The sequence below is a fragment of the Poecilia reticulata genome, linkage group LG10, assembly GCF_000633615.1.
Source record: "Poecilia reticulata strain Guanapo linkage group LG10, Guppy_female_1.0+MT, whole genome shotgun sequence".
Taxonomy (NCBI): domain Eukaryota; kingdom Metazoa; phylum Chordata; class Actinopteri; order Cyprinodontiformes; family Poeciliidae; genus Poecilia; species Poecilia reticulata.
The window spans coordinates 16,570,696-16,598,461 of NC_024340.1; the positions used below are offsets into that span (position 1 = coordinate 16,570,696).

Here is a 27,766-nt window from a genome sequence, read left to right on the forward strand (position 1 = left end):
ATCCATCCATCCATCCATCCATCCATCCATCCATCCATCCATCCATCCATCCATCCATCCATCCATCCATTTTCTGCCGCTTATCCGGAGTCGGGTCGCTGGGGCAGCAGCTTCAGAAGGGAGGCCCAGACTTCCCTCTCCCCAGCCACTTCCAGTAATGTCAGAATTTATAATAAATAATAAAGACTTTGGTATTCTGATTTGGTAATGTCATTAGATTAGTTGTCTTACCACCCCCACGACACTAGAGGCAGCAGTAAACCCCAAAAAGATGCGACTAAGGAGCAGATTTAGAAGTACACCAAAAACTACAGAATTTGTTAAAAACTGTGAGCTGCGCTTAAGTAAATAAAAGATTGAAGTTCAAATACATGCTGAGAGTGAAACTCCTTCCTAAAGGTGAAGATAGATTTAAAAAGAAAATAAAAACGGGAGACCGCGGATAATACAGGAAATAGCGCCCCCTTCACTTCCGGATTGCAATGGTCCCATTTCCAAATAAGGTATGAGGCTGACAGTGGTCCGTCSCCGCCCCTTTCTGTTTGCTGCAGCGAGGTGTACTTGCTGAGTTGAGGTCTGTTGTTTACAGCGCCCGCAATTTCCTGCAAGCTTCAGAGTGCAATTTCCTGTCTGCGCCTCCAGTAAGAAATTATTTTTCAATTTATACAGATAAACTTACTGAAACTTCATGAATCAATAAGTACAACATTCTAAAATTTATCTACAAAACACATAAATTTGTTTTACCAACATGTGATTCAAACACATTTTTAAATATTCAAAACTGACTTTTTAAAAGAGAAAGCAAATACAACTTAAAAGAACCTAAGATTTTCAAAATGCAAAGATGCATTTCAATAAAAGGAACAATCTTGACAATCTTTGTTTCTAATAGAAAATTGAAAATCATTATGAAGCGATGTGGCGTTGAATAAGTTGATATTTTGTTATGCATTTGAAATATTTCCATAATAGTCAGAGCTGGAAAAGCTAATTTTCTCTTAATGTGAATAGGAACAAATATAAAGGTTTATATATGACATTTTTTCGTGATGTAAAGTACTCTGAACGGTCTTGTTGCTGAAATGTGTGATGCAAATAAACTTGATACTTTCTGCTCTTTTTCATTCATAATTTCTTTTAGTTGTTACACGAACAATTCACATTATTGTGAACAAAATGAAAATCAAAGCGTAGAACAAGGGGCTGGTTGTATTTTTTATTTATTTTTTACCAGGCTGGGTTACAACAAAAATAAGTTGAAAACATGACAATGGCATTTCATCTAGTTTTATTCATCTTAAATAAATTAAAAAGTACCCAAAAACATTAAAGTCGCTGTAAATGTACCTTAAATTTATGAAACAAAAAAAGATGTCAGATGACGTTTTAAATCCAAACTTTAAAACTGTTCAATCACGTTTCTTGCTAATGATGACAGTTTGTCTTTCTACTGAAAAGGTAAACAGTTTCCCCAAGCAAAAGCAACCATTTGGCAAAACTCACATCAATGTTTGATTTATGGTTTTCATCCTAAAGATATGTGGTGTTCTTATCGTCTCTGTAGCTTAATATTTACCGCTTTTCTGTATTTGGGTTTTCCAGACATCAGTTACTCAAGATGCTGATCGGAGGAAATCAGTGTCATGATTGTGAAAACTAAAGCTGACGTTTGTCGAGAGAAACCATTAAAGAGGAAACATTCAACAGACTGAGGGGGGGGAAAAGTTCCTTATTTCTACAACCACATGTTTTGCAAGAGTTGGAATCGAAAAAATAGCATCTTCAGTGGCACAGCTGGGTTCGGAGTACAAAACCGTAGATAAATGAGGGCTTCAATCTTGGTACATCTGCTCCCAGAAAACACTTCAGCACTTAAAGGAGCTTTTACTCAGCAAACACTCGATACAGCTGCGATATGAGACATGTGGGAGGACATGTAAACAAACACAGATATAAACGGTACCACTGTAATGGCTGACAGGAGACAACGTCACAGAATCTCACCACCGGACAGTCATGAAACACAAAACGTTCATATTTACATCAAGACGTCAAAACCCTCGGAGGGCGGCTCTACACTCGGCCAGGAGGTTTAGTGTGATAAGTTTGTTCTGTAAGGCTGACAGAACTGAATGTACGGAGGGAAAAACATGACAAAAATACGGTGTTCGTCGACCTGAGTGAAGTTGAAATTAAATTAAATTGCTGTCAAGCCTTGGTGCAGAAAAAAATCTTTGTTTGTGCCGCTATAATTTTAAAGATAGCAATAAATTTTTCGAAAGGTCAACCTCCGTTTACAAAACAGCAAATTGTGTGTAAATCAACTGTGCTTAAAAATGTTTAGCGACACATATACAAAAAAAAATTACATAATCTTTGTTTGGTTTTATTAATGTCTGATCTGTAGAAAAAAAAATTTAACGGCACAAAAAAAATTGCTGCACAAAAGTAGCAAAGTTGATTGATGCCATATTTTGTTTGTTTTTGTAAATGTAGACTGGCTGTTTGACCTTTGACGACCTCTGGAAACATATTAATATCTTCAAAATTATAGCAGCACAAAATGTTTTGCACAAACGTTCGACACCAATTTGAAGAATGTCTGCGGCCAACTTCAATCAGGTTGTTGTTCATAGTACTGGTACAAAAGTATACCAAACTGCAAAAGTATACCAAACTGCAGTAAAAAGAAAAAAAAACACAAACGTTGCAAATGCAGGAGAAAAAAAAATATAAATAACAGTTAAAATACAACCAACTGATGTGTTAGCTAATAAATTCTATTGTCTCCTCAGCTAAAATGCAGCAACAAATGATTGTCGTTACTTAAGCATAAACATTCGCAGTAACTAAATACTATACTTATCCCATTACTACGGAAGAAGATTAGGGCCATTAAAAAAAAAAATCTGCCTTTTTTCTCAGAATCAGAATTGAATAAATGCACCACTAGGCAAATCTAATTATAAAATGCAAATCTACCAAATAATTTTGAGGCAGTATTTCAGAGAATGAAGGTTTACAAAACTTATAACAACTTATAATATAGGAAGAAAAAGTTATGTGATCATTTTTATATCCTAACAAAATAATTGACTTAATTTATGTGGATATTGACATAAACTGACCAAATTATAATTCTGAGTTTAAAGTCAGAATTCTGAGGAAAAAAAGTCAAAATAATTCTGAAAATAATTCTCAGAAAAAAGAATTCAGACATTAAAGTCAGAATTCTATGAAGAAAAAATCAGAATTCTGAGAGAAAAAAATAAAATGAATCCTGAAAAAATTTCTGAAAGAAAGTCAGGATTAAAAAAAAGAAAAGTCAAAATTCTGAGTTAATAATTTGAATTTTACCTTTTTAGTGGTGGCCCTAATCTTCTCCCCTACATTTCAGACTAAATGATCAACAGTATTATTTACTGCCACTCCTGGAAATAGCACTTCCGCGTTTAGCGTGGGTCTCTCTGGATAGTGTTTCCACAGTTTTTCCGCTCACTGTTTTTTGGCATGAGTGTCTTCCCGTAAAGAGTCAGCCGACAGCGAGGTCCGGTCTCCGTCCTTTAAGTCGTTAAAAAGTGCGACAGTTCAAACTCTTCCCACATTGAAAATGCGACGCCTGCTGAGGTCAAAGTGACGAAGTGACGGCCGAGTTGGTGAGCGGTTCGGTGAAACAGAAAGCGGGTCGGCGACCCGGCGGGTCGGTCCGTCGTTGGTTAGTCGTCGTCTGCAGACATGAGGAACCCCAGGATGAAGTTGATGGCTTTCTGTCGGTCCTGACCCGACTGCCTGCTGACCATGTTGGGCGGCGGTCGGATGAGGAGGCTGGCGAAGAGTGTAGCTGGAAACACAAAGCCATCCATATTAATGTCTATTATCGTTACAGAAATCATGCTTATTATTATTATTTTTCATTCATTCTCAATATTTATATTTATATTATATATTCTCTAGGAGTCCTTATTTGGTCAGTTAAATCTCATTATTTTTCTTATTTATAACTCATATTTTATTACTCTCACTGCATCCTTTTCATTTATTTAAATTACTGCTTACATGTTTATCAACTTCCACTCATTCACTTTTATTCATTTAGCCTCAATCATTTTTAAGTGAATTTCTTTAATTCTCACAAAATAAAATATTTTTAATCAAGTCATTCATTCTTGGGTTTAATTTGTGTTAATTAGATTTTTTTCTGCATTCAGCCTAATTCTCATTTAATTTGCTAATTCCAAATTATTCTTGGTCATTTCAGTTAGTTTGTAGATTTCTATCTATTCTTGGTTTTTTACTTTCATGTATTTTGTTCATTTTCAATTTTTATTCATTTTCATTCACTAATTGTTCTTCAGTTTCCTTTTTTAAATTTATTAATCACACAAAACAAACATTACAAACAAAAAGAGGCATCAATCTACTAAATGTCTTAATTCTATTCATTGTTCATTTCCTTTAATCTTCTTATTAACCAATTTATTCTCTCTTGTCTCGCATTTTGGTTCTTTATTTCAGATATTCATTCACATTTATTAATTTTTTATTAGATTATTTTCAATTATGATTTATTTACTTAATTTAAGTTGTTAATTTATAAATATTAATCCGTTCATTTTTATTTTTTAAGTATTAATTAGTTCTTTCTCCATCCATTCATTTCTTTACACCCTTGTCCCTCAGTGGGGTCGGGAGGGTTGCTGGTGCCCATCTCCAGCTAACGTTCCGGACGAGGGGCGGGGTCACCCTGGACAGGTCGCCAGTCTGTCGCAGGGCAACACAGAGACACACAGGACAAAGAACCATGCACACACACACTCACACCTAGGGGCAATTTGGAAAGGCAAATTAACCTGACAGTCATGTTTTTGGACTGTGTGAGGAAACCGGAGTACCCAGAGAAAACCCACGCATGCACAGGGAGAACATGCAAACTCCATGCAGAAAGACCGGGAATCGAACCCAGAACCTTCTTGCTGGAAGGCAACAGCTCTACCAACTGCACCACTGTGCAGCCCACTTTAAATTTGTTCTTTCTTCAGTTCTTAATGTTGGTTCATTTTCATTTTTGTGTATTGATTCATTAGTTCTTTCTTCAGTTCTTTTTGTTCGATCATTTTCATTTTTGCTTATTGATTCATTTGTTCTTGCTGTTTGTCCGTTTCTTACCGATGAGGTTTGCTGTTAGGTTGTTGTTGTTCGAGTGCTTCAGCAGTTCCTTCAGGAAAGACATCAGGTATCGAAACACGTTCCGATGCGGCCGGGAGAGCTGGGAGACCAGCTGTGAACGTCAGACAGCCGTTTACTGCAGACTCATCACTTCGCTTTGTGTTTCAGAAACAGAAACCTCTGCCTACCTGCTTGCAGAGACGGCTGTCGTGGGAGCTGTCAAGGCACCGTTGGTAGAGTTCGTAGCAAACCACCGGTTCCGGCAAGGCCTCCAGGAAGATCAGCAGAGCTTCGGCTACGGAGTGGTTACAACCAGCTGGACCAAAGTTACGGAGAAACTGGAGTCCAGTGGAGTTTACACAAAGAACAACAGAGTTCAAGATGCTTTTCATCACACATCCGTTCATTTTCTACCTACACAGTTAAGCGTTTAAAAAAATATATTACATATTATATATATATATACACACTTTTGAACTTTAATCAACCTAAATTGTAACATATTTTATAAGCTAATGTGAAGATAACCTTCATTAACATATGGAGCATGTTGTAGATGATTTTGTTGTTCAGGATAATTCAATCTCATCATTGCAGCTTTAAAAAAAGATAAACCTGATTTTTAATAAAATGATGTCAAGGATACGTAGCGACTCTGGGATGCTGGTGTCCAGGCAGTCAATGATGCTCTGGAGCTCCTCCTGCAGGCCTGGAGTCTGGAATAAATCCTCCTGCAAGCAAAAACATAACGACTCAAACTCCAGGTCATCTAATGGCACAAAGCATTAGACAGGCGAAGAAAAAAATAATAAATTACAGGAATAAAGTCAGAATATGGAGAGGAAAAACCCATACGACAATAAGTTGAGATAAAATAAACTCATAATAATATGAGAATAAATTAGTATGATGAAAAGTCACAAGACGGGAAAGTTGGAATAATACAAGAAGTAGTTTGACAAAAAGTAAGTATTATGAGATTAATGTGGTAATAAGAAAAAAATCAGAATGAAATGAAGATAGTCATAATAATATGAGAATAAAGTGACAAAAAGTTGAGACCAAAGCCATAATGATAAGAAAACAAAGTTGTAAAATTTTGCAAATCGTCATGAAGAGAAAAAAGTCAAAATATTACAAGAATAAAGTTGTAAAATTTGTGAAATGAAGTAGTAATTTTATATCTCCTACATAAAAATAATAATAAACATGATAAATGTTGAGCACCTTGTGAAGATGCATATTTTTTTTGCAAATGGGACCAAACAAACTTAAACGAGCTGATCACGTCTTTGTAAATCTACAAGTTTTCTCTAATTAAAGCAACTTTTGCCTTTTAATTTTACAACATTTTTCTGGCAATATTGGGTTTTAATTCTGAAAATATGACTTTATTATTAGAATTTCAAGTAAAAGAATAAAATCCTCGTCTGTCCCCAATAATCTATCATAATCTAGAATCTCTGGATTACAACAAAACTCCATTTATTTGATTAATCAAAGCCTCACTTCATTTTAAAATTTAAACTTCTTCATGTCAGTGATCAGACAACAGAAAAAGTAACTTAAATAAAATAAAGAGCATTTTATTTCACTTAAACTGACCTGATGACACTTCATCAAACTTTCCTTTTGTTTAGAGAAACCATAACTTTCTCTTCATTGTGGAAGTTATTTGATAAAGTCAGACCAACGTGCGTTTTAATCAGAAACTGTCGTTGAATAATCTGGACGTGTCGTCGAACCTGATCGCAGGACTTGGTGAAGAGGTGGTTGACCAGGATCCAAACCTCTTTGGGGATTTTCAGAGGGACGTCGTCAGAACTTCCTCCATCCGCAAACATCAAATTCACCATAGACTTTTCCTGAGAAGCAAAAAAAATTAACAGTTTCTATCAAGAAAAATGTTATTTTCAGAGAAACATCTCAATAAAAAGCAGCTAATTTGATCATTTGAAGGGGAGACATTTCATAAAGCTGGAAATGTTAGTTTTGTTTCTGCAAATGGATCCCAGGTCCAGTAATAACCAGTTCGGCTCATTAAACTAATGAAGCACCGACCAGGAACATCTAAAACTTTAAGATTACTTCTTCAAATTACTTTTAATCTTGTGCGCTCCAAAGCTTTGGGATGAGATAAAACATGAGTCGAACTTTCACTGGAGGCGTTTTAACCGTTTCTCCTCCAGGCCACATGATGTTTAATGGCAAAGAAACTACAAAGCTGACAGAGCTGCTGCTCATGTTTGATAACAATGAACATCAAAGCCGACAGGAAGTTAATATTTATCTAGTTTTATGACAGCATATTCAAAGCATTTATTATGCGCCCTTGAACAGGTTGGAATAGGTTAAACAAAACGTGTTCATTACAGTTTTTGCACAAAAGCAAAGATTTAATGAGGCGCTATAGGGTTCCTGTCACTTTAAATTCTAATAATCTGCTGCTGGCCGCGCCAACAAACTCAATATTTTACACTCGCGTGTAGAAACGGATGCGCAATCATACAACTGAACATCTTTGAAAAGCAGAAGTGGAGCCTCCTGCACAACCAAAAATAATGCAGCAAGTGGTTCAAAGATGGTAAGTCAACAACAAAACACTCATCTTTTCCAGCAGCCATTGTACAGCAGTAACAACAGCTCACCAGACAAAATCACAATAATTCATATAACTAACAGAATTGGGCAAAATAAATTGTTTTTCAATAAAAAGAAAACAAACAAAAACCTATTTTTGGTTAAAACGTGTTTGTTTTTCATTCAGAGGGCAGAGATACTTCATAAAAAAAGTTACTAAAGTAAAAGTACTCCAAGTAATTTTTTTCTAAAAAGTTACTGAGGTAAATGTAACTGAGTAAATGTAACTAGTTACAGCTGAACTCTGCCAGCAGGATGTTGAAAATGTGGCGTAAAGGAAATAACTGACTCGTATCTGGCCGATGCCGCCAGCTGGTATCAGATTATTGGTTTCTGTTAATTATTTACCTTTTCTGTCCCGCTGTCCTCTCCCTGAGCAAGAAGCCAGCCCGCAAACCACAGCAAAGAAACGAGCAAGAGGAGAGAAAACACACAAAGCGAGACGTGTAAGAGCAGAAAACCCCCAAAATTTAAACGCTCTCGCTTAAATGTTTTAATATCATTAATCAATCTGACTGTTGAAGTGTAAATTCAGGAGTTTATCCCAAAGTTTGACCAGATAAGGTGGAAAATATACAGGAAGAGATGATTAGACAAGAAAGAACAAAGTCAAAGTTTCCCGGATTTTTTTTTTCTTTAGGAAATCCTGTTAAATGTTTCTGCTACTTCCTTGTTCACAAACAGAAATACACAAGTTGAGACATTTTATGTTGCTAAATATAAACTGACTGGTGACTGATTTTAGCCTGAGGGACGAAATGAGCCCTCACACGTTCACACGCTGCAAAAACAAAGTATTACCAAGGAGTTTTGGTCCAGTAGTGCAGACATGTCGGCTCGCTTTGAAACAAAACTACAAGTAACTTTTAAGCAAAACACAGGAGCTTCTTTTAAGTCGATAAATACATTAATGGAAATGGTGCCAGTTCCTTTGGCAGATTATTTCACTTACTTGTAATTTATTTTTGTCTTATTTCAACATATTTGCACTATTAGACCAAAAAGACTTGGAAATATTTTGTGTTTTTGATGTACAATTTCTACTGCAATATCTTGGTACACATAAAAATAGACAAAACTTAAAAGTGTCCAAACTTTGTACACCGAGGGATAAAATCCCCATATTAAAAACAAAAAAATATTACTGTGATTCCTCTCTTCTACCTTCACAACAATAAATAAAACATGTCATATTTTACTTTTCCCTTAATGTTTACAATTACTTGGTTTAAGTTAATGATTCCTCAATATTCATAAAAAATACTTGTTCTAATGGCAGATTATTTCACTTATGACAGAAAAAATATGTTATTTTACAGGAAATAATCTGTCACTAGATCAATAACTTTTTCATCAATATTAAAATAATTATTTATTTAAAAACAAGCTCCTGCTTCTTGCTGAAAAGTTACTTGTCAGTTTTGTCTCATCTCAAATGAACTAAGATATTTTCACTAGAAACTACTTGCTAAGATTTGTTGCTTTTGCAGGTCAAGTTCTGGTCACAACATTCTGATTATAAATGAGCTCAACCCAAAATAAAATAAATTAAACGCAGTAGCTTCTACGGCAGCTGCTGCGTTTCCCTCACCAGGTCGATGAGGTTGGCGACCTCTCTGACCGGCTTCCTGATGCGGCACAGAGTCTCCAGTGATGTGCCGAAGCAGCTGGACAGGTAGTTCCCAGAGATGGTGATGAAGTAGTCTTTGCCGCGGTCCAAATGGAGCACCAGGATATCATAAATCGAGTCCTGTCCAGAGTTTAGCAGGGTAACTGAGTCTTTACTTACATAAACCTCCAGGTAGATTTCCAGGGTCTCACCTGCTCAGACAACACAGAAGACGTCCAAAAGAAAAGGTTTATTTCTTAGGAAACGAGGAGTTATCCGTTATATTAATGTGGTTTTTGGTTTTGCTGCTAATGCTGATAAGATAAAGAACATTTAATCCATGAACTGTGGTTTAGTAAAGAGTTTGTGAAATTTTATCACAGTAAAATTCAAGCATTTTCAAGGGAAGTTTGCAACTTTTTGCAGATAAAAACAATAAAAATGAACTTAAAACAATAGTTTCAGTTCATGACTGTATATAATTTGTTACTGTTATTAATAAAGTCTAGTTATAGTATTCTACCTTCCACAGCAGGGACAAAATAAACAAAAATATACCATAATTTAATGTTTTTATACAAAACAAAAAAACAATTCCCAATTTCAATAATGCTGTTTAACATATAAAAGACAAGGCAACCTTTATTTTAATTACACATAAATAAGTCAACTAGAAATGAGGAATAATAAATATTGATTACACTGAATCAATCAAAACAAATCATGTTAAGGTAAATAACCTTCCTGCTGAAACACACAAAAATTCTCTACAAAATGTTCTTGCCGTGTTTTCTGGCAACCTACATAAAACAAGAAAGGTTTAGGCTGATTTAACTTCAAATAGAGAGAAATAAATATCTATGTCTTTTTACTAGGTGTATGAAAACATCTGGAGTTTTGTAATATCAACCACTTTTAATATCTTGAAAACATTTTCAAGGATTTTAAGCTTTTAATCTGTGTAGAAACACAGATTAAAAGAAAAGGAAAAATAAATCTTACTTGGCTCTAAGAATCCGTCGCTGGGTTCGGCCCGCAGCCACGGCTTGCAATAGTTTGGGTCGTTTGGTTTGGGGATGAAGGCAAAGTGACACGGTACCTGGCCGTCGTTTTTGATCAGGAAGCGCTCCTTCTGCAGCTGCCTGAACTTAACGTCCTTAAACGTAAACTGCAACACGACGAGGAGAAATCCAGCAAAAAGCTCATTAATCCCACAATTTTACACGTTTATTTGTAAATATGTGAGTTTATCCTAAAAGGGTTGAGCTTTATTACATCTATCCTGCTGAGAGACACAGAAGGAAGGCAGTCGTTCTCCATTCGGTCCATGGCGCGAACGATGTCTTCAAACACTCTTTTCTGGCGCTGCTCATCCACGACTTTCACCTGTTGCACAAACAAACATCAACATTAATCTAAATTAAACAAATTTACATGTTTGGTACATGATTCATTAAAGCTGCAAAGAAATAATGTTAATAACCGACTTTCAAGACAAGTTACATCAAAACAGAGAAGAATAGAGCTAGCATTAGCCTAGCATCTTAAGCAAAGATCCTCAGCAGCGTGAGATGCACGCCTCGTGAAGACGTTGCATCTTAGCAAAGATCCTCAGCAGCGTGAGATGCACGCCTCGTGAAGAGGTTTTGTATCTTTATAAGCCAAAACAAATGATTCCTTTAAAATAAACAATATCATGTTTTAGAGAAAGTTTTAAATAAAAAGTTTTAAAAACTCCCAACATTACTGCACATATTGTTGAAATGTTAGTTTATATCTGAAATGTTTTTATTTTCCACAAAAGATTTTTTTTTTTTTTACTTCCACCTTGGCTAAATTTTAATAAAAAAAAAACAGTTGCTAATAACTGGCAATACTTCAAATCTCAAAACATTTTAAGATATTTTCTATACAACTACAGAAAAATGTGACTTTATAGGACACCTTTTTGGGGGTTAAAATGTGTTTATTTGATCAAAAATATGGATTTCTTTAAAAAAAAAAAAAGCACAGGTAAAACAGAATTTTGAAAAAATTAAGTAATTTTTATAAAGCTCTGAAGTCGGGCAGCTTACTGCATGTAAACAATGCAATACAATAAAAGTACTTTTCTATTCTATTTGTTTTGATATCCAAGTTTTACCTGACTTGTTTTGATCTTATTTGTTGCCACACTTTATATCCAGTTTACTTTTTTTAATTATTTTTAAGTCTTGTGTGGGGAAAAAAAAAACAACACATTTTGTTTTTTATGGCATAAAAGAACTAAGTTAGAGAGCTGCTTATATTCTGCAGTAAAAATTAGAGATGCTTCTGATGAAAGAAAAACCGTGGGTATAAAGTGTCGTCTCTTCTGCTTGGGAGCTACAAACAAATGTTTTGAAGTTATTTTCTCATCTTGTTCTGGACCTTTAAACCTGATATTTGACACTCCTCAACGTCTTACCCCGATTTTGAAGAGCGAGCTGACCGGCTTGTGGTCGCTGGTTTTCATCTCCATGTGGCTTCGGTATTTGAGCTGCTGGACGTTGCTGCCCCGCCACAGAATCCTATCGCACCAGGCGGGGATTCTGCACTTCCCGCTGCAGGAAGCAGATAAAATTTGATAGGAAAACATGAGTGGAAAATACATAAAGTCCTGGAGGAAAGAACTGCTGAGGGAAGCAAAATGCTTGAGCTGCTGAACTGTGAGGCAAATTTATAGAAATTAAATTAGGAGGAAAAGAGAAAACTTAAGTTTAATCTGCCTTCGGATTCAAATTTACACTAATAATGCACGTTCACTTTTATTCCTACTTTATCTTTACATACAGTTAGAGCAGAAATTATTAATCATGATTAAGTGATTATTGAAATAATCGCTGACTAATTTAGTAATCGATTAATCGTTAACTGGAGAACACAGGCTCAAAAATGGTTAATTTCAGAACTTAATTAGTTGAATTACTCACCACAGTAATTAAGCTACAAATGAACAAAAATATAGACATTTTGCATTTAAGACAAACCAAAAAACCTTAATGTTCATTAAAATTCTGTAAAAATAAATAAAAAAAATCTCCTCCTAATAAACGTCATCTACTATTCAGTTATTAACTGGTTAATCAAAAAATAGCCAATAATGTATTGATTAAATCAAGAATAAAGGACTAAAGATTTTACGTGTTAGAAATATTTTTAGTGTTTTATTGCATTTTACAAAACAAAATATTTATCTTATTATTTAAAAGAGGAACTGAATTGTTTATTTTTATCTTTAATATATTTCTAATATCGTTTTAAAAAACTGCAGATAAATTAGCAGAATGTGTCAGATTTTGTTTAATATATTAATTGTGAGAGTAATCAATAGATTAATCGATAGATTAAGTTAAAATAATCGTTAGTTGCTTTTGTCAACAGTAAACATTCTGTATTAGTTTTTATTCTTACTTTTTCTGCACATATATTTGCAAAGATTGTAAAGTTATATATTAAACTTCCATCATAGTGATGAATTTAATAATTGAAAGAAACTTTCCATCTGTCAAAAGTTTTAAATTAAATTTGAGTAATTATCTAAAAAGTTTTTTGTAGCTTGTTCAGCCCCGACTGATCTGCAAGCACAACATACATCAAGTGCTCAGACACAAATAAAGGCAATGCAAATATATTTATAATGCTGGTTTTACTTCTGCAAACAGAAATTGGGAAGCAGAAAGAAAGTCTGATGAAACAAGACGCACCTGGAGTCCCATCGATCCGTTTTGGTGTCGTACTTGTATGTGGGAACGAAGTTGATATCTCCCTCTATGAAGTCGACGAAGGCTTTTTTGGTTTGCCTCTGAATGTTCAGCTGCACATGGAAACAGCTTTATTTCATTTGGAAAACTAATTTCTTCTTTCTTAGTACAAACTCAAAGGAATAAAACCTACAAAAATCTGACAATCCTGCAAACATCAACCTACTTCATATAACTTCTGTGAAACTGTTTGCTACAAGGTGCTGTTGAGCTCATTCTGTTTAGAAACTCAGTCCACAAACAAAAGAGGCATAAAACCTTTGGCTTGCATAATCTAACAGACATATGAGTAGGTGTGTTTGTTTATCATATTAATGCTGCCTGAGTTCAGTACCTGGTCGTTCTCCTGCAGCTTCTTTAGCGCGTTCTCAGCAATGAGACGTTTGACTTCTGCTGCTTCGTACAGGAAGAGGCGGTAGTTCAGGTCTCCAAGCCAGATCACCACACTGGAACAAAACCAACAGCTTTCAGACACGCATGGTCAACTCAACGGTAAATTTGACCTGGCTGCTATGCTTACAGGGGACTGATTACGCAAAATTCACATTTTTTGTGTTTTTATTTTTCCATCTGGTTGCTTCTAAAAACACAAGCGTTTTAAAAAATCCACCCATTTATTTTTTTTACAATAAATTAATGATTTTTGTTGTGTGAAAAATGTTTCAAAAACCTCCAGAATGTTAATAAACATTCAATGGCCATGGAGCAGTTACCTAGCAACCTCAGCGCCATTATCTAGCAACCTAAACTGAACTCCAGGATGTTTGGCTTTACTGCTGTGTGCACTGTACAATGGCTGCTGGAAAGGAAATTATTTTGTTGTTGACTTTAGATCCAGAAACCACTTGCTGCATTCTTATTGGTTGTGCAGGAGACTCCACTTCTGCTTTTCAAATTTGTATAATTGGAAATCTGTTTGCAGCTATTTTCACGAGTGTAAACATTGAGTTGGGGGGGGCGTGGCCAAGCAGCAGATTATTTGGATTTAAAGTGAAGAGAGGATATAAAAGGAGCTCCAAGTAGGCAGGACTGAGCAGACCAAAATCTCATCATCTAAGAATGATTTAGTGCAAAAACTGTAGTGAACATGTTTTGCATCGCCCATAGAAATATCCTAACCTGTTCAAGGAAGCATCATGGTGCGTTCACACCAAATGCGTTTTGAGCGTCAGATTTACATTCACAGTCTATGTGAAGGCGCGTAGCGGGCGATTTGAGGCGTTTCGCTCGTCTGACGCTGGACTTGAAAAATCAGATCTTTCGCCGCTCGACGCAGAGCGTCAACCAGGACGTGCATTTTCCGACAAGATCTCAACAAAAAAAAAAAACCCAGGTAGGATCAATTGTCTGTGTTTGCTCTCATATTATAATCTAAGACCAATCAAGTTATGCCTGCAGACATAAGCACAGAAAAGACTCTGCTTGGAAGAGTATCAGCGAGGAAGTTGGAATGTCAGGTAAGTTATAACTTTTACTATTTGAAAATATTTCCCCGCATTTGAGCTATCTAAATCCATCCAGCAAAAACATTGAGTCACGTTAAATAAACTTTGTATATACTTAGATTAAATATGCAGGAGACGGTGGAAGAGCTTGAAGGACACATACGCTAAAGAGTCTCCTCTCATCGCTGCCTGGAGCGATGCTGACCCGCCTGAGGCAAAACATCAAGCGTCCGACTTCAAAGTTCACAGGCGTCGAACATGAAGCGTCGTTTCTGACGTGTGAAACGCATTCGATGTGAACGCAGCATAACAGGTCACCTTTAGGTAAAATGCTGCTGTAAAGTCAGAACGGAAACAAAACAAGGACGTGTTGGCGGGACTCACTCGTGTTTGACGATGCTCAGCGGCGGGTAGTCCAGGAGGTGAAAGGTCATTCGGGCACAGATGTCTCTGTAGTCCTGATTGCGGCGCTCAAAGTCTTCAGCGTGAGCCGCCAGGTGGCAGTTGACGATGCAGAAGCTGGTGTTGTGGAAAACAAACCTGATAGCGACGCCTCCTTTGTTCCCCTAAAACATCAAATAAAAGGCTGATGAAGGAAATAGCAACAGTTTCAAAACCTCAGTACGTATTTTGTTTGTTAGAAGGCAGAAGATTCAGTGTAAACAAACCATTTTTCCCATGATTCCCGTCCCGACGTGCTCTGCAGCCAATTCCTTGATGTGCTTCTTGTGTTTCTTCTTGACAAAGACCACGAGCATCATCCCAACAAGTCGGATCACCCGGATCTGCAGAAATTGTTTTTAAAACATTATACAAATTTCTCAGAATGAGCTTAGATTTTTAACTCCATTTTTGTTTACGTACAAGGTTCCAACATATTTCCACAACATTTCAAAATTCCAGGTTCAATTTTGAAAGATTTTCTGTCAGCTCAACCATTTTTAAAGAAAAAACACAATTAATTTAAATCTATAGCACAGATTGTTCACAGGAAATGAACCTCACTTCTATAAAATTAAAAAATAAAGTTTTTTTCCTTAAAGCAGGGGTGTCCAAAGTGATGTGCGGGGGCCATCTGTGGCCCTTCGACTGATTTTTTTGGGGCCACCAAGTCCAGTTTAAGAGTCATGTTTATTTCTTAAGGTTTTTATTTTTAATCAGCGTAAAATTATTAGTAATTTTCTTAAGTACAACACAAAATATTCATCTTTTTACAACCAAACTTTTATAATAAGCAGATCCACAATTATCCAGAGATTTTTACTGAAAAGCCAACTTTGCTGCATCTAATTCGGCTATAATTTACTGAGATCGGCTGAATAAAGCGAGGCGTTTTGACAGAAAGTGACCAAATCCTGGTTTTATAACTGAGAATAAATCTGCTCAACTCAATAAATAAATGCTTTTCTTTTAAAACAGCAAACATACAAAATCCTTTTTAAGTTTCAGATCTACAAACTCTTAAAAGAACATTTTTCAAAAAGTTGCTCAAGTAACTGAGTAAATTTTAATTTAAATTACACTTTAAGATCAATAAGTGCTAATTCGATGACAGATAATATTGCTTGTCTGAATTTTTGATACTAAATAAATTTTTTATCTTCTGGAACAAAAACAAAGAATAAAGCTTTCATAGCATTAACTATTCATCTTTGATAATTAACCCTTTCCTCACCCTTTTGTAGTCGCCTTTTCTGTTCAGGCTCCTCTCCACAGCTTCGACCCAGACCTGCTCTTTGGACGAGTCCAGGTAGAAAAACGCCTCAGTGCTCAGGTCCAACTCCTGAAAACTACAATCGAAAATAAAGTTATTAATATTCGAGTTATTAGCATTTCCTAATCAGGTTTATAATCGTGTTGCTTGATGGCTAGAGTTGAATCGTCATTGCTTACTGACCCAACGGCGTAAATGTCAGGAGGGTCGGGGTCGCAGCAGAGCCAGGGCTCCAGGCTGCTGTCTGGGGACTGGCCGTTCACGTTCCACGTTCCGATGAAGAAACTAAAACAAGTTTGTTTGGTAAATGGAAAAATTAACATCTTCTGCTTTTTAAAATTAAAACAGAATTAGCACATTTAGCAGCCAGTACATGAGGATGATTGGCAGTGCTAAGACCCGCTTCCTGGCTCTGATTGGTTGTTTTTGGTCGGGAGCTGTGCATGTAGTCAAGAGTATCGATCTTTTCACAGATTATGTTGGAGCCTATTAAGTATTAGATTAACTTATTTGCTAAATGATTAATGTTATTGATACAAAGTTATGCTAATGGTAGATCTATTATTTTTTTATTGATTTATTGATTAGGCCCTCCTCCTTGTCAGGTCAGACTCCAGCAGGGATTACCAAGCAAAAGCAGCTGCTGTGGTTGGTCTGACTGATTTGAACGGAAGGAGTGAAAAAGTTTTTCTGTCTCAAAATTAATGTTTGAATTTTTGTATGACGTCAACTCAGCGAATAAGAAAACTTTTTAAAGCAGAAAACTCTCCGTGAGTGCTTTTTGTTTTGAGAGGGTCGAGAATTTCCTCCTGAGAAACTACTCTGGCTTTTGGAGATAATTATGATGCAAGAGTAGCCATGACGGATTACCTGGCTCACATGCACACACCGTCACAACATTTTAACAAATCGGTAAAAAAAAATATATCCTTCAGCTCCTATAATGAGCTCAGCAGTTCCACCAGGTGTTTGCTAATTGCTGCTGGCTAGTCTGAAGGAGCTTAATGAAGCTGCTCTGTGAGGTGGAAGCTTCGAAGCTGCACCTCTGAGGAGGAGCTTCGCCTTGAAGGCAGAGCTGAATAGTTGCCATGGAGATTAAAGGATTTCTCAAACATGCATGAACGAATCAAAGCGACACTCCAGATACGTTTCTGATAATTAAACATTGCAACATGATTATATCTCAAAAAAGTTGGTTTTCCATAATACTACAACTTTAAAGATGCAGTATGTAACTATCAGAAAATATGTTTTTAAAATCAAAACGAAACTTAATTCCAGTTGCAGCAACTTTCTTCCCCCCTTTCCTTTTTCTCTTTATTGGTGTTGAAGCCCAGAGGAACTGATGTGTTTTCATCCTGGACTTAAACCGACCCGTGTGTACGATGTTATTTTTCCAAACATATAAGTTTTCATAAAGATTCGGCTGCGTGTGGACAAGGTCTCAGACTGAATCCGTTCCCGTTTGTGCGAGGGCGGCCTCCTCACCTGAAGGGCTGGATGTCCACATACTCCTTCTCCTTCTTGCCCAGGCGGTGTTTAATGAGGTACTCTCTCTGCCCGGCCTCGCTGGACAGCATGGCCTGCCGCATGCTGTTGGTAGTCGGACTGTCGCACCAGGACGTCGGCCTGTCCGTGTAATCAGTCGGCCTGTAACTACTGGATTAAAAAAAAAAAAGAAATAAATCGTTAACAGACAGAAACATTTCAGATAAATCACACATCCTTTCCCAGTGGACCCACTCTGGTTTGGTGTTCGGTATGAGAGCGGTGCCTCGGCCCTGAAAGGCTGCAGCCGAGTCTTTTGGGACTGGAGGCGGAGGAAGAGGATTGGTGGGAGGGAAGGAGGCTTTTCGGGGAGGCAGAGTGGGAACAGGAGGCGGCTCTCTGGACGCGACGATCCGATTCTGCTGGTTCTTCTTCTCCTCCACTTTAACAGGGTTCTTCAAGCCCTCCCCAAATCCATATTCTGACGCAATAAATGTTCAGGAAAGATCAAAAACAGGATCAAGAAAAATTAAGATTAAACATTAAACTGTTTAATAACATTACAATATTATTTAATATATATAATAATATGTTTTTGATGAGAGAATAACATTATAACATGATTTAAAGCTAAAAAAAAAAAAGTTAATTTTACATTTTAAACCATGAAAGTAAAAGTTTATTTACATAAAAACATTTAAAGCAACTTCAGTATAATAAATAAATATGATATAATATTAAATTTAATTCTAATATTAAATAATTCAATAATATTTTTTAAAATTAAGGTTAAAACCAGACTAGAAAAAAATCCCTTGATTTAGTTTCCGACGTCAAACTTTAACATTTTAAACTGTAAACAAGCCGATTTTTACCGGAGGCGTTATGATTTCCTGCTGCATTGTTGAGGTTGGAGACCGGCGCTATGCAAGTTCTGGTCTGGTGGTCTCCGCTGCTGTTGGCGGTCTTTATGGCCCGTTGTGGTGGAACCGGAACCGGACCTCGATACGCCGCTGGAGTGAGCGGCTCCATCACTTTGGGTTTACTTAGTTTGGACGCAACTGGACAGATTAAACAGATCAGTCAGAGGAAAATTAAAAATAAGCAAATATTTCTCTCTTAAAACATTAATTTATAACATAAAGAACAGCTGATGTCCTCGAGAAATGCAAACACCAAAGTAACTCATCTGTTTAAATGACAAACATTTAATTAAAAAAATAACAAAAATTTAATTCAGAGATTTTTTCCTCACGTTCAAATAAATGAAAAACAAACCCAAAAATGAAAGAAACTGTACAGTTGTCTTTTAATAAGCCGTTTCAGGCAATTTACAGAGACATTTTCTACAGTAATTTTTCTATTTGAAACATTTTAATTAAAATATAGTGAGCTCAGTTTTTTGGGGGGTAATTTAGTTTAAAAATCTTTCAAAATAATGATTCTTGTAGCTCTCAAACACTGAGGTGGAATATTTTAGTCCACAATGCAAAACCTTAAGACACCTCTGACCTTAACGAATGCATTAAGTAAACAAAATGATTTCAACAGCAGGTTTGACTAAAAAGAAAAAATCATGAAGCTCAGCCCTCATCAGAAACCTTTTATTGTTTGTTTTATTCTTGTCATTTTTTCCTGAAATATGCAGCGCTCTCACATACGGCTTAAATGTTTTGGTGCAGCAGTACGAAGTGCAAGTCACCATGTTTGGAGATTGAATTTGATTTTTTTTAAAAGAAAGCATGAAAAAAATGAGGAAACAAGACAAGGAACGTTTAAAATGTATGCCGTTATACCCAGTGTGATGTCATCGGAGAAATTACGCTAAATGAATAAAGACTAATAAATTTGATCATGCAATGTTGTTCCAAACAGGACAAACTACATATAAAGTGAGTTTTCCTTCACTTTAGAAGAGTCTGGACAGTGGCTTTCTTCAGAAAAGCAAACGGTGAATATAATTGTCAAACTGGAAGAACAGGTTGAAGAAGAAAACTCGAAGTAAAACCCTCCTTTAAAATCTTAATCTCTCCAGGAAGTTGGTCACAGGCGGCAACCAGGACAGGAATTTAAAAATCTCACTGACGGAGCAGCCAGAAAGCAGCTAAGTCAGCATTTACACAACCATTCTGCTCGTAAAATGTGTGTTTTTTTCCTAACTTACACACAATACGTCTCCTATTACTGGAATCTGTCAGTGCATGACTGGAACACAAGAAGCACAAAGATTTTTTCACAATGGTTATGATTTCTATCAGATGCTGCAGCCACAACTTAAATCACTCATTTTTAACCAATCATAAGCTATTTTCTTGTGCATCACCTGCAAAACTGGTTTAAAAGTTGAAAACATTTATTACTCCAGTAAACTCAATATAAATGCTGTTCACCCTCATTTAACCTCTTTTGCGAGTTATCGCCACGTAACTTAATTCAGGAAAGACTGCAGCTACTCACTTCCTGTTAAAAACAAGTTTTTCTCCCGACTGTCGCCACATGCATCCTCAGAATGAGGGATTATTGCAAAGTCAACGACTCAATGCAGGATGAGTGAATGATGCATGTCTGAGTTTTTTATTTTATTTTATTGATAAACTGAACTGAACTGTCTTGTTTGGTCATTAAGATCAATTTGGAACGAATTTAAATGAATTTGGATAAATTGGACCGTCTTTTTTAAAAGGTGCATTTAGACGTGCATAATTCTGAATTGGTGCAAAAAAAACTAAGTTAAAATGGAGTTGATAGATTTACCAGCATAACATAAAACTGAAAAAATAATAATAAATATATATATATCAATAGAAAATACATGCAAATATATTTTACAAAATCTAGAATAAAAATAAATTAGTTTAAATATTCCCTCTCAAAAGTTAATGAAAACATTCAACACCAGCATAAATTACACTTCATATAAGTGATTCCTCATTGGATTTCCTGTTATTTTTTTATTTCTCATGAAAATAAACACAAAATTAGGACAGAATAATTCACCATGTAGAGATATCTCTGTCCACTGAACTTCATGTCACAATAACAAATATTGTCAAATGATTAATCATCCAATTATTGCAATAAATATTATTGTTGTTTTGAGACAATTTTCAAGTAATAATCAAAGTTCACTCTTTCAAAGACCAATAAAGAGCATTTAACACTCAAATTGAAAGATATTTTAAATATCCAAAAACAACAGAAATAATAAATAAAATTATCCTTCATAAACAGGATACAAAGCACCAGACTGAAGATTTTTGTCAGCCAGTTTTTGGTAGAAAAACAATAAATCATGCAAATGGAAACCATTGAGCTAGTATTTAATTTTCATGCCATTAGTTGATTTACAGGCCTGGTATATTCTGATGTGTAGTTCTGGTTTGAGTGCAGCAGAAGTGGAAACGTCTGTTTTAAAAGTTGCAATCCAAGGTGTGTTTCTTGGTGTGCACAGGAGAGCAGAGATCAGAGCTGCGTGGCGAAATCCACCCTTAGTAAATAAATGTTAGATGAGTGACTCAATAATTAATCGCCTCACCTTGCTCTTGAGCGCTTTTCACCTGGGTTAAAAACGTCTGGGTCCGCTCATCGTCCTGCAGCTCCAGCATCAGCTCTGGAGGCTTTTCTCCTCTGATTCGTATTGTAAAACTCGCTGAGGAAAAAGCACCTGCATGTCAGACACGTTTGGATTTTGCAAACACGTTAAAATACAAAGTGGCTGAGAAACAGAAAAAACGGGACACAGCAACGACCTAAATCAGCATTCCTTCAGCGAGCCTTGGCAATTTATGACCCAACTCTGCTGCTAAATAAAGCGGCTATGGGCTGCAGGCTTGCTCTAAAAATATAAGTCTGGAAAAGGGAGCTGAACTAAACTCTGCAAATATGAGTCTGAAACTTGTAAAAAGCTGATTGGATGCATAAAGTTAAACTCAAGAAGAACTCACAATCGTCAGAAAAGTTAATCAGGAGAGCCTCTTCAGCTTCTGGAGGGAAACGAGACAGAAAGGAAAACGGTTAAGTTCAAAGGTCGGCAGTGGGAGTGAACCTGCAGGTTTTTCAGAAGGAAACAGTTTGAGTTTACTTTAAAATGTGTCTTTGAAGTGGAAATTAACAAGTGAAAGTTTAACTTTCACATTACAGAGATTTGACCTTGTCACATTACAACCAAAAGACAGAGAAAAATGACACCTGGTTTTCATTTCATTCCCTCACATTAATACACAAACTACTTTTCTACACATCAAATCCCAATAACAAAGGTTGTGGGTGAAAATGCTTAACACATTAAACATCACAAACACCATGTTCTACTGAATCCTTTACCTGTTCTAAAGTTACAGAATATTTAATAATAATGATCAGAATATGCAGGAAAAATTTTAACGTCTAACACTGAGAGGAAAAAAAGATGCATACCTCGTATAATTTCAAATTTCTGGTTCACAGGTATGGATAACTGGGCCACTGGTCGAGACACGACAGCATCAGGAGTGGCCAAAACTCCCAATCTAGATGAGAGCAGCACAGATTCTGACGTTCACATTACTGAACTATTCAGTTTTATAGGTTAAAAAACAGCATATTCAGGTGAGCTGCAGAAATATTTACTTTTTCAATCACAAAACCCATTATGCAATTAAAACTCCATCATTCAGCACAAGTAAGACCCGTGCGCTGGGAAGATTTTAATCATTATTAACGGAACAAAATGCAAATTTAGTATTTAAAAAGAGAGCATGCATTCATGCAAATTCATCCACTAATCTGCAGTTAGGTGAATAAGCAAACAATGGTGGAAAAACAACAAGCAGGCTGGTTCTGCTCTACATTCAAAGTTAATAAAGGCAAGTCTGAGGGAAAAACTGAAGTAATAAGTTATGAAGTTTTAAAACAAAAGGACTCAGACCTTTGATGCGTGTTAATGTGGGCGGGGAAACACTAACTGATACCTGACTGGGATTGAATCAGCGCTCTACCCAGACTACTCTTTCACTTCACAATAAAAATGACTCAGGATTTCTAAATGCGTCGCAGGGAGTTCTCTGAATCAACTGGGATAACCTCAGACGTCACAAACTGCAACCAAAAATCTACTGCAAAGGGACTGCATCCAGTCATATCAAACCCAGAGTAAATTACTTCACAATATATTCATCTGCTAGAGTACATCCACTGCTGCTAAACAATTTAATTGTTTTGAGAAATGTGTTTCTTTTTTTCTTGTTTTTAGGACTTTCGGCGAAAGACTTAAGCCAACAGGATTTAGGTTTCAAGTCAACATGATTATTGAGCAGAATATCACCTCTCTGTCTGCTCTTTGTACAGCAACACTTGGAGAATAAAAATAATTAAGTTGGGCAACCTTTCATCCCAATTAATTAACCTGCTTCCCAGCTTGATAGCTCTGGTTTTAAAACCAGGTCATCTTAAAATAATACTTCAATTTATGGTGATTTTGCAAGAAGGAATATTTCCAAAAGTGACACGAACAGAGAAAAGAGAAACCTGTTTATGATATATCTTTGAACCTTTTGCTTATATACTAGCGGTAAGAATTTATCATAGTGTTTATTATTAATCATGATACATTGCTTGTCATGATAAGAATTTGTATTTATCGTTTTCACAGTAAATGAATAAATGTAAAAATATAAACGCAGCTCTGTGTGCAGTTTAGTGAAACAAATCACACTTTTTAATGTGACTGGTGTCCTAAAGAAAAGTGTTATGGCAACAGATTCGGCATCTGTGTTTATTTTGGAAAAGCATAATGAATTTAACTAAAAAACAAAAATAAAAAAGAAATTTTAATCCCAAAATAATGTATTTTCTTTCTTTCCATCAAAGCACGACAAACATCGTCAAAAATATGACTCAACAAGAAGTCTTTCAAAATAAAAACAGAATTTCAAAATAAAGCTAAACTAAATTAATATTAACTTTATCTACTGGGAACAAAAAAAACAAAAATCTTTGTGCAAAATATATAATCTAAATATTTCTTATTTATGGTTCTATCAAAAAGTATTACAAATGGATGAGCTGCAGATAAAATCCATTTTATTCAACAAATAATAAAACTACAGAGTTCAGCTTCATAATTATTAGTTTTTATAGGCCAGTATAATATTCTCCAGTAATTGTTCACCATGTTTATATTCAACCTTGCATGTGCTTGTAAAATTGAATCTGCTTTCAGACTCTTCGTGTTTGTGGAGCGTTACTAGTGCAAAGAGTGGAGCGTTACAAAATTATGGATGTGAACAACCAGTCAAAATGACTGGAAACGGATGTTAAAAACAGTGACCAAGTTTCATAGGCATGGTGCAATAAATCAATTAATCACATGATAAATTAAAACAAGCTCAATAATTTCCATTTGCATTATTTATTATTTGTCTCCCCTCTCTCTCGCTCTCTACTAAAAACTGGATGATGAAAGTCTTCAGTCCATCTTTTGATCTCAACTAGTCTTTTAATTTCGAAGGACAATTTTGTTTAGAGACTCGATTAATTTTATTTGCTGTTTTATTTATTTTAGATATATAAAATGTCTCCCAGTTCCAGTGTTAAATGTGTAGAGAATGTGTTCTTGCGTTATTATGCCATTATTATTATTAGATTACTTGAAAATAGCCTCAGAACAATATTATCGTGTATCGCAATGCCTTCTGGGACATTTTATCGCCCAGTAAAATGTGTTATTGTGACAGGCCTAGTGATTCACGCCCTTTAAAGACTTTAAAGTCAGAGCCAATAACCAGAAAGCTTTTTTTTTCCAGTCAACATGTTTTGTTTCCCTCACTCTGATTTATAATTTTTAATCTGTCCCATTTTGAGCAATTTAATTAAATTCCCTCAAATTGGTACAACAAAAATAAAAAGTGTGCAGTCATTTTCAGTTTTCTACAATAAAACAGACAACTTTCATGGTGAATAAATCAATTATCATTAAGTATTATTATTATATAAAGGTATGACAAAATGTATATATTTTATTTGAGCCGCCAGTTTAATTTGGCCCATCAGAACTGCTTCTTGGATGAGTTAATGTGGTTTTAACAGCCTGAGGCTTGGAGCCCATGTGACTCTCATTACAGCCCAAGACCAAGCGAAGGAATTCAGAATAATCTGCAGTGAGGTGGATGATGGTGAAACTAACTGGGAGCTATACTGGTGGTTGGACACACAGCTCCCACTATCACTAAGCAAACCCTGCAGCTGTCAAACGGACACTAGCCATGATCCACCGCATGACTTCCTGTTAAATTACAATCCAGTGGCAACAAAAAAGTTTCTCATTCAGCTAAAACTCCTGGAATCAAGAAGTTCTGATCAAACCTGGATCAGCTTTGCTTTCCAACAACACATCCTGTCTGTCAGTGTGACATTGTTCAGGTGACAACTTGTCTAAAGTGCTTTGATTATCTTGCATGTTTGCATGTTGAAAGCCATATTTGTTTATAAAGCAGGTCGCTGGATGTTAACTGATGAGACATTTCTTATACACACACAACTCTGCATACATGACATACATTCAGGCTCCATGGCAGCCAATCCAAATAAAGCAGAACACCAAACACTGAAATCCTGCACTGAGAAATTACTTTGTGTCCCGCAGATCCGCACAATACACTGAACAACCATGTCTCAAAAATCAGTATGTACCAATGTAACAGGGTTTTATTTAACAATAATGTAGATGTGAAGTTTGTCAAAATTGTTCATTTATTCCTCAAAGTATTTTTTGTTTAGTCAAAAGTTGACATTTATTGCTACATGAGTTTTGCCACTTTGCTCTTGGCTGTTGGTGGTTACCATAGCAACCGGTAACTGACAGCTCCTCCACCTTTTTTTCTGTTGCCTTCAGGGACTGTGGTATTTATTCAGATCAGCTCTGCTTTTTCTTTATAGGCATTATATTTTAACATATATTTTAGACAAATTTAACTATATAAAAGGTTTCATATGCAATTTTGTCCTGTTTTTTTTATTTATTTATTTAAACTATTATCATAATTAGCTGTGTTTAATTTTACAACTGTTAACTGCTCATTGGGAGCCATTGCTCTGTCTTTTGCTTAGGTTTATTCGTTATATTTTATTTTATGTTAATGGACAGAAAACAACTTGATTTTCTCTCTTGTTAGAATAAATTCAGTGAACCCGAGTGTGTCTGTTGTGAAGTCAACCTACTGGACCTGAGATGAACAAAAAAGGGTTACACTAAGACAATAAAGCTTAATTTTCAGCAAACCTCCTCAGTGTGAGCTTTTAGTGAGTAACAAGTCATTAAAGTCAAGATGGCTGAAAAAAAGTATAGGAATATTGGTTAACTTTATCCTTTTGAAATGTATCACATTTTTTAAAATGCCAGATTCTTTCATGAAACATGTAATCACTAAAATAGTCATAATCATACTCATTTACCAGAAGAGTATGAATGAGTAACTTTTGAAAATAACTTTAAGTACTTATTAAACATACTTGTTATTTATTAGCCCATATTTTTATATTTAAAAATGTTATTAGTGGTCTAGTGTTGCATTCTGATCTTAAATGTTTCTTTATTTCCATTAGCTACAAGCAGAAAATCAATAAGTTACATAATGTATTTAACTTTTCTGAATAGAAAATGATTTATTTCTGACAATGTGGCAGGACGCTTCCTTCACTCAACGAAAGGTGCGTTGTTTAAAAATATTTAGAATGTTGTTTTTATGTTTTCTCATACGAGTTATTAAAGAGAAAACAGAATCTGTTAAAAAATAAGCATCAGCAGGTTAAAGCTTTACAAAGCCAGAGCTCCGAAATCAGCTGAAAATTATGATCAGTGCACAGAAAAATTTCTTAACAACACAAACTCAATCTGTTATTGATTTACCAGCTGTCCAACACTAAAACCTATTTTTATATATCTGATACTTACATAAACTCTCCATTGCGTTCAATTAGAGACAGCAGTCTGGGCTCCTTCTGACCAGACCTCAGCTCTTGACCTTTCACAGTGTGAGCAGCTCAATCAAGGAATCAATGTGATGGAGGATGAGGGAGCAGTGTGGACGTCACAACAAAGAGCCTGTTCAACTCAAACATTACCCCACTGCGCCGAATAATCGATTAGTTTCATTCTGGCAGCAGATAGATGTTAAAATGATGCCATAGAAAGTGAAAACAGGAGTCAAAATAATCTGACGGAAAACAGGACAGAGGGATGCAGTTTGGAAGCAGCTACATTACATTAAATATGACCGTTACTGAATACAAATAGGTTTAGTCAATGTTAGTAGCATTATATGTTCATATGGTTAGCAGGGGATTAAAAGTCGGTTGTGTTCTTATCAGATACATAAAGCTAACGTTAGCCTAACCCTAATTAAAAATAAAACGTAAACATCACTTAAAGGATATTGCCAAGCATTCCTCGTTGGATATCCCCAAAGTGGACTCCATTCTTACCCGGAACACATAAATACCCCTTCGCGGTTGGCTTTGTGTGGAATCGGCAGGAATGTCGGGGCGAGGAAAGTTAAATCCCAACCCGGCGCCGCGGCGGCCTCCTTCCGGGCAGCTGTTTGTTTTCAGCAGCTAATGCTAGCAGCAGCTGGAGGGAGTCTCAAATGTTTCAACAAGCCGCAGAGCTCCACAAATCTCGATTAGCGTCCATAACTCTGTCACGTAAGCTTATGTTATCCCGCTTTCTTCACGTCCCGCTCGGTGTCAGGAGGCCAACCGGTGGGGCAACATAGCGTGAGCAGACAGTTAGGAGCAGAAACGCCGCAGCTCCTCTAGTAAAGAGATCGCTATGTGGGCTCCCTCCTCCACCCACCTTCGTCAACACGGACGGACTTCATCTTCCAGACTTCAGCAGAATGAATAAATCCTATACTGCCTCCTACTGCCACGGAATATGCAGTAA

The 27,766-nt window shown here is 36.1% G+C and overlaps 1 protein-coding gene across 3 annotated transcripts; it reads right to left on the reverse strand.

Moving 5' to 3' along the window:
- Nucleotides 1–1,204: 1,204 nt before the first annotated feature.
- Nucleotides 1,205–27,709, reverse strand: ocrl (OCRL inositol polyphosphate-5-phosphatase). Of its 3 annotated transcripts, XM_008420643.2 has the most exons (24): nucleotides 27,259–27,708; nucleotides 26,777–26,856; nucleotides 22,264–22,355; nucleotides 21,792–21,830; nucleotides 21,383–21,496; nucleotides 18,723–18,908; nucleotides 18,103–18,328; nucleotides 17,848–18,018; nucleotides 16,543–16,644; nucleotides 16,321–16,435; nucleotides 15,314–15,430; nucleotides 15,030–15,211; nucleotides 13,535–13,646; nucleotides 13,144–13,253; nucleotides 11,865–12,000; nucleotides 10,694–10,804; nucleotides 10,421–10,586; nucleotides 9,401–9,630; nucleotides 8,158–8,181; nucleotides 6,915–7,034; nucleotides 5,816–5,900; nucleotides 5,358–5,485; nucleotides 5,170–5,281; nucleotides 1,205–3,844 (listed from the first exon to the last, which is right to left on the reverse strand). In XM_008420643.2, exons 1-24 carry the CDS (start codon nucleotides 27,298–27,300, stop codon nucleotides 3,720–3,722), a joined length of 2,925 nt encoding a protein of 974 aa, XP_008418865.1. In that variant the 5' UTR covers nucleotides 27,301–27,708; the 3' UTR covers nucleotides 1,205–3,719. The 3 variants fall into 3 exon arrangements, with proteins under 3 accessions (XP_008418865.1, XP_008418866.1, XP_017162726.1); XM_008420644.2 differs by lacking the exon at nucleotides 8,158–8,181 and having other exon boundaries at nucleotides 27,259–27,709; XM_017307237.1 differs by lacking the exon at nucleotides 26,777–26,856 and having other exon boundaries at nucleotides 27,307–27,707.
- Nucleotides 27,710–27,766: the final 57 nt, after the last annotated feature.